Source organism: Marmota monax, unplaced genomic scaffold (genome assembly GCF_021218885.2).
Source record: "Marmota monax isolate L192 unplaced genomic scaffold, Marmota_monax_Labrador192_F-V1.1 WCK01_AAM20220418_F8-fsc01983, whole genome shotgun sequence".
Taxonomy (NCBI): Eukaryota; Metazoa; Chordata; class Mammalia; order Rodentia; family Sciuridae; genus Marmota; species Marmota monax.
This window is the reverse complement of record NW_026691937.1, coordinates 22,658-30,023: the sequence shown is the minus strand read 5'-3', so window position 1 is coordinate 30,023 and position 7,366 is coordinate 22,658. Positions and strand designations below refer to the sequence as shown.

Below are 7,366 nucleotides of genomic sequence, written 5' to 3'. Positions count from 1 at the left end.
TTCCATAAGGATGTGTCTGGGCCTGTATTTCTGAGTTCATCTAATTGGGATTTACTGAGATTCTAGAACTTACAATTAATGTCCTTTGACAAATTCAGGAGATTTTCAGACACTATTTTATTTTATTTTTAGCTGTAGATGGACAGATGCCTTTATTTTATTTATTTATTTCTCTGTGGTGCTGAGGATGGAACCCAGGGCCTCACACGTGCCAGGCAAGCGCTCTGCCACTGAGCCCCAGCCCATCCCCAGTCATTATTTCATGAAATTTTTTTCTGTATTTTACCTTCTTACCTGGTGGTGCTTTTGTGGACACCGGGCCGTAGAGTCCTGGAGTGACCTTGCAGAGTGGGTTACCCATGGACACTTTGTAGCAGGGCAAACTGAGGCCCCTGGGCTGCAGGCATGACCCTGGGGTTTGAGGGTCCCAGGTGGGCACTCCATTCTTGGTGGCAGAGGGACAGTCACTGGTGAGTGGCTGTGGGCCTCCTTCCTGGTGGCAGAGGGACAGTCATGGTGAGTGGCCATGGGCCTGTTCTGTTGCAGAGGCTGTGCACCCCCTTCTACTGCAGGTACCGCTTCCACAAGACCTTGGTGCACAGGACTGAGGAGCGGCCCCACGGGACCCATGTTTACTTCGAGGACATCAATGTCATCTGCCTGGGAGCCATACACCCCAGTGACCTGCGGGAATACCTGGAGGGTCCCCCCATGGTGGTGGAAGTCCACGATCGGGACCGTAAGTCAGACGAGTCCTCCTGCAGGCCCACCCTGTTTGGGGAGGAGCCCCTGGATTCCCACGGGAACATCCAGTCCTTCATCTCCTCCAAGGAGACGGAGGACAACCCCTTCCAGCCTCAGAACAAGACCTGGGACTCTCACGGAGTCACCCGGGTCAGTTTCATGGACCTCTTCCTTGGCCACAAGTACCTGAACCTGGTGGTCCCCATCCAGCGCTGCGAGCTCAAGGCCACCCCCGGCCTCCAGGGCAGCCAATGCAGGAGGGTCTTGAGGTTCCACCGAGGTCCTCGAGCACAACCTAATGCCCGCTGGAAACTACTTGGAGGCCAACTCATTGCTCAAACTGCGAGTGGATGTGGCAGTGCCTCTGAGGACCTGGGCCAAAGCCCAGGGTGTGGATTTCCTGGGCAGCCACTTTGGCCACATCATGTTTGTGTTCAGTGCCAAAGAGCTGTTCCTGCTGCACAGTCTGCTGAAGGACATCACCCTGATCAACGCCAAGGCCCTGGAGCTGGACTCCTACCCCACCGGGACTGTCCAGCAGATCCTCCCAGCCTTCAAGATGCGGGTCAACATCCAGCATCAGGAGCATCTGGACATCCTGACCGGCTTCCACCTGCTAGATGGGAACATCCACCTCTTTGTTCTGGAAGGCTTGGCCAACGGGGGCCTGCGGCAGCTGTGGAAGAACCACCAGAGCCAGTAGGTGGCATCTGAATGAGGAAGGAGCCTCATCAAGGCCCAGGGAGGCTGAGGATCACAGATTGGAGGCCAGCCTCAACAACTTAGCAGGATGCTGTCTCAAAATCAAATAAGAAGGGTTTTATTTTGTGGTGAAGCACCCCTGGGTTCAATCCCCAAGACCAATAAATAAATAACCCAGTTACATGATTCTGACACCATGATCTGCTGCCCCCAGGAGCAGGAGCCTGGCCTGTTTGTACCATAGCTGGAGTGACCTCTGAGTGCCTGAATGGCTGAGCAGGGTGAAATGACCCTCGTCTGGGGAACAGCTTCCTATGTGGCCTGGTGGGAACAGGGGACCCTGGCTCTCTCTTCTGATAGCACAGTCTTTCAAACAAGTTGACCCTTTTACCCCCTTGAGCCTACAATGAGGGTATCATATTTTAAATTTCAGTTGCCAGGTATTTATTGCTGGTAATATGGCAATCTGGTTAATTTGTGTGTATCTTGTATCCTGATTTGATAATTATTTATTATTATTGCTATTTTTTTTGGTACCAGGGATTGAACCTAGGGATGCTCCACCAGTGAGCCACGTCCCACCCCTGTTTTGCATTTTATTTAGAGACAAGATCTCGCTGAGTTGCTCAGGGCCTCGCTAAGTGGCTGAGGCTAGCCTCCAATTTGCAATCCTCCTGCCTTGGCATCCAATGTCTACCTCCCCAAATCACTGAGATTATAGGTGAGGGCAACAGCCGGCCACAGTATCCTTGAGTTTAATCCCCAGTACTAAAAAAAAAAAGTAAGAAAAGTGAGAACAAAACTTATTTACAATGTGTGGAACATAGTAGTAGCCTGAAAATATAAAGAGTTCTATGAATCAATAAGAATGATCGAAACATCCCAGAAGAATGGGTGAAAGAATGATTCCAACAAGTTCTTCACAGAACAAGTTCCTACCAATGACCACACCTACGGGCCCTGAACTGGGATACAGGGTAGGCGTAAATGTTACCAGGTTCAGCATGCTGGGCATGGTGGTGTGCTCCTGTCATCCCAGTGGCTCAGGAGGCTGAGGCAGGAGGATTGCAAGATGGAGGCCAGCCTCAGCAATTTAGCCAGGCCCTCAGAAACTCAGTGAGACCCTGTCTCTAAATAAAACATAAAAAGGGCTGGGGATGGGGCTCAGGGGTTAAGAGGCCCTGGGTTCTTTCTGTCATGGGTTTTCGACAAGCAAAGACAAAATAAAATGTCATATAAAATAAAACAGGACTGAGGTCGTAGGTCTGTGGGAAAGCCGCTGCCTAGCCCGCAGGAGGCCCAGGTTCAACCCTCAGAATTGCAAAGTGAATGAGTGAATGAATGAAAACATAAATAAATAATCTGAATTGCTCAGGGCCTCGCTAAGTGGCTGAGGCTGGCCTCCCACTTGCGATCCTCCTGCCTCAGCCTCCGGAGCTACTGGGATGACAGGTGTAACCTAAGTCCACACTTCTAAACTGTAAACTGTGAAGTAATTACAGACTCACAAGTTGTAACAATTAATAGAGTTTCTAGATCCCTTCCCCGGTGGCCCGTGGGGACATCTTCCATAACCACACTGCTTTACTGGGTGTCACCTGTACCTAAAGTGATGGAAAAATCTTTTTGTTTGCTTGGTTTTCTGGTCCTGGGAGTTGGACTAGAGGCCCTACCCTGAGCCTGCAGTGTGCCCAGTGACCCCTGGCCGGTGTCCCTCTCTTTCAGAATCCCCATGTTGGAGCTCAGGAAATACAAAGTGCTCTACAACTCGCAGCTGCTGATCTGCCACCGCCTCTACGCGGACCTGGAGACCGTCCTGCACCACGTGCACCTCTTCAAGCCCCTGTCGCTGCTCATGCGGCATCCGGGGCTCTACCTGCGGAACGCCATACCACACAAGGCCTTCCAGGAGCTGGCCAGGTGGGGGCCTGCTCTGCCCCTGAGCCTCAGCCTCTGCCCCAGCCTCAGCCCCAGCCCCTGAGCCTCAGCCTCTGCCCCAGCCTCAGCCCCAGCCCCTGAGCCCCAGCCTCAGCCCCTTTTTGTATTTTATTTAGAGATAGCATCTTGCTAAGTTGCTGAGGGCCTTACTCAATTGCGGAGGCTGGCCTCCAACTTGCGATCCTCCTGCCTCAGCCTCCCTAATTGCTAGGATTACAGATATTAGCCACTGAGCCTGGCAAAGGGGAGTTTTGGGGGTTGGGAAGGCAGGATGACTGGTGGCCCAGTCTTCTGAGATCTGCTCAGAAATCAGGCTACAGCCATATTACCATTCCCGGTGGAGGAGGATTCTGAGTATACCACTGGCCATCTTGCTAGGGATGCTCTCCATGGGCTGTTGAGGGTCATGGATGAGACTGTGGCTCAGTCAGCTTTTTCTGTGCTGTGACTCAAGGACCCCCCAGCACAACTGCAGAGGGGGACAGTGGACGTGGGGCTCAGGGTGTCACAGGTCCCAGCCCACTCCTGAGCCGAGGGGAGGCAGGACATCATGGAGGAAGAGTGTGGGGAGGGAGCAGCTCCCATGGGGACCAGGGAACAGGGACTCCACTCTCCAGGGACAAAGAGAGCCCCAAGCCACGGCCCCAGGGCCACCTCCTCCCCCACACCTCACCTGCCTCCAGGGGCCACCAGGGGACCCCCAGGGAGCCATTCCCTGCCAGGGTTCAGGCCTCGCAACCCCTCACTCCTCCTCTGGACCTTCCTGCATCGCCTCCCATGGGGGCTCTGGGGACACCCCACAGCCACAGCAGGACAGATCACAATCAAAGAAGAGCATTCATATTAGAGCACGAGTAGCCAATAAATTCTTGGGAGTCAAAGGAGGAAGGATGCCAGTGCAAACCTGTCATCCCAGCTGCTCAGGAGGCTGAGGCAGGAGGATCGCAAGGTGGAGGCCAGCCTCAGCAACTTAGCGAGGCCCTGAGCAACTCAGCGAGACCCTGTCTCTAAATAAAATATAAAATATGGAGAGGGAAGAAGGGATTCTCCAGGAAGGAGTCCAAGCAGATCAAACTAGACCTGAGCACTTCATTTATGACCTGGCACCAGCTAATCAGCCTCTCTTGGGTTTTATGTCCTCCATAAAATAGGGGTGACTGACCCCGTCTCTCAAGGCCCATGAGGCTGAGTGGGGTGTTCTTCATTCCAGAATCTACAACATCTGCTACCACAGTACCAAGTTCAGGGAGGTGATCATCAGAGACTTGCTACCTTCGTCCACCATGATCAAAGACTTGAGCCAAGAGTTTGGGCTCCCCATCTCTCAAGAGGACCTCATGGATCAGAAGCTACCTATCATCTCCCCTCAGCCCACCCCCAATATTGAAGAATCCCAAAGTCAGGTATCCACCCTCAATTCCAAGATCCTTGCCCACCAGGAGAAGTACCTGCAGTGGCGGAACAACATGCTCCTGATGACGAGAGAAGGACTACCTGATCAAGGTGGGCCTGCCTCCTCCCTCCACATCCGGGCTCCCAGCTCACCAGGGCTGTCTCCACCTGCTGGAGAGATTCTTCTTTTGGTTCTGGGGATTGAACCCAGGGGTGCTTAACCCCTGAGGCCTGTCCCCAGCCCTTTTTATATTTTATTTAGAGACAGGGCCTCCCTGAGTTGCTTAGGGTTTAGCTAAGTGGCTGAAGCTGGCCTCCTACTTGTGATCCTCCTGCTTCAGCCTCCGGAGCCACTGTTGTGAAACTAGGTTGGGTTTTCAACCACCGAGCCATATCCCCAACCCAATTTTATTCTCTCTCAACTGCTTTGATTAGTTTAGCTCCTTTGGATTTCCACATAAATTTTAGGATTGTCTTGCCAGTTTCTACAAAATGTCCATGAGGATTTCCTAGGCACTGTGTGGACTCCAGATCCATTTGGGAAGCATTGCTATCCTAGTGGTTTGAGGACTGCCATTGATAATATGGAATATCTCTGCTGTGATTTAGGTCTTCTCTCCCTCAGCCATTTCTGTGGCATATAAGTATCAGACCTCTTTTTGAGAAAATAATACTGTTATATATTGAGTTTTAAAATTTTTTGTGTCACTAGAATATAGAAATATAATGAAATTTTATTATTCATCTTGTATCCTGTAACCTTTTGAAATTGGGTCATCTGTATTAATCTGTTTTCTGTTGCTATAACAAATCACTGGAGGCTGGGAAACATATAAAGGAAATAGGTTCAGTTAGATTAATTTTGGAGGAGGAAAGTCTAATCTGGATGGCCCCACTAGTTTGGCCTCTGCCAAGGGCCTCCTTAGCCACATCACCACAGGGCAGATGGTATCACAGGGGTAATACCTTCACGAGGGAGGGATCAGATGGCAAGATGGGAAGCCACAGAGGAGGGAGGGATCAGTCTTGATCTCCTTCTAACAACTCGTGTGTGGCCACATCTGGGCTTCTGAATGATCCCCAGTGTCCTTGCCTGAGGTTCTGTCCGGCTCCCCCCCGACAGGATTCATTTGATTGGCATGTAACTGGGGTACCTAAGAATGGGATCCAGTGTGATGACATTTCATCATGTGCATATGGCACGCACTGATCACCCCCTTTAGCAATCACTATTTTACATTCAGGTCAATTTTGATTTTTAAACTTCTACATATGGTGGAGAACATGCCCTATACCTGTCTGTCCATGTTTAGCACTTATTTCACTTGACACGATGTCTTCCAGGTTCATCAATTTGATTGCCAAATCACAGGATTTCATTCTTGATGGCTGAGTAATATTCCATTTTGTGTGTGTGTGTGTGTGTGTGTGTGTGTGTGTATCAGCCTAAGTACCCACTGACAAATGAATTGATAAAGAAAATAAGAAAATGTGTGTATGTGTGTACACACCTCTCATCCCAGTGACTCAAGAGGCTGAGGCAGGAGGATCTCAAGTGGGAGACCAGCCTCAGCAACTTAGTGAGGCCCTAAGCAACTCAGTGAGACCCTGTTTCTAAATAAAATATAATATAAATACACACACACACACTTTTCTTTATCCATTCACCTGTCAGTGGGTTCCTAGGTTGATTCTTTATCTTAGTAATTGTGAATAGGTCCATAACAGACATGAGGTGTGGGGGTACTTCTTTGGTGAGCTGATTTCATTTCTTTTGGAGACATACCCAGAAGTGGGGTAGCTGGATCACATGGTAAATCTATTTTTAGTTTTCTGAGGAACCAGATTAATAATTATGGTTGTATTCTTGATTTACACGCCTAATAGCAGTGAACAAGTTCCTTTCTCTCCACATCTGAACATTTGTTATTTTTTTTTAAATAACAGCCATTCTAATTGGGGTGAAATGATCATCTCATTGTAGTTTTGATGTGCATTTCCCTGATGGCTAATGATATTGACCATGTTTTAATATATTTCTTGACCATTTCACCACCTCCTCCTCCTCCTCTTTCTTATTTTATTATTATTATTTAGTACTGGGATTGAACCCAGGGGTGCTTTTATCACTGAACTACATCTTCAACCTTTAATTTTTTAAAAGAATTTTGAGACAGGGTCTCACTGAGCTTCACAGGCTGATCTGAACTTGCAGTCCTCCTGCCTGAGCCTCCTGAGTTGCTGGGATGACAGGCACATGCCCAGTTGCATTTCTTCTTTTAAAAAAGTATCCATTCAGATCATTTGCCCATTTTTCAATTGGATTTTTTTTTTGGTGGGGGGGATACTGGAGAGTGTACCCAGAGGATCTTAACCCCTGAGCCACATACCCAGCCCCTGTTTTTGTTATTGTTAATATTTTATTTAGAGACAAGAGTCTTGCTGAGTTGCTTAGGGCCTCTCTAAATTACTGAGGCTGGCCTCCACCTTGTGATCCTCCTGTCTCAGCCTCCTGAGTCACTGAAATTTCAGGTGTGTGCAATGCACCTGGCCTTTTTGGTTGTTTTTTAAGTATATCTTTATGAATGAA

The 7,366-nt window shown here is 49.3% G+C and overlaps 1 protein-coding gene across 1 annotated transcript; it reads left to right on the top strand.

The window, feature by feature from the left end:
- The first annotated feature begins 393 nt into the window (after positions 1–393).
- Positions 394–1,951, top strand: LOC124106120 (uncharacterized protein FLJ43738-like). Its single transcript, XM_046464001.2, is given in 2 exon segments — positions 394–1,016; positions 1,018–1,951. Coding segments are annotated over 2 exon segments (933 nt in total). The 5' UTR covers positions 394–513; the 3' UTR covers positions 1,448–1,951.
- The last annotated feature ends 5,415 nt before the right edge of the window (positions 1,952–7,366 follow it).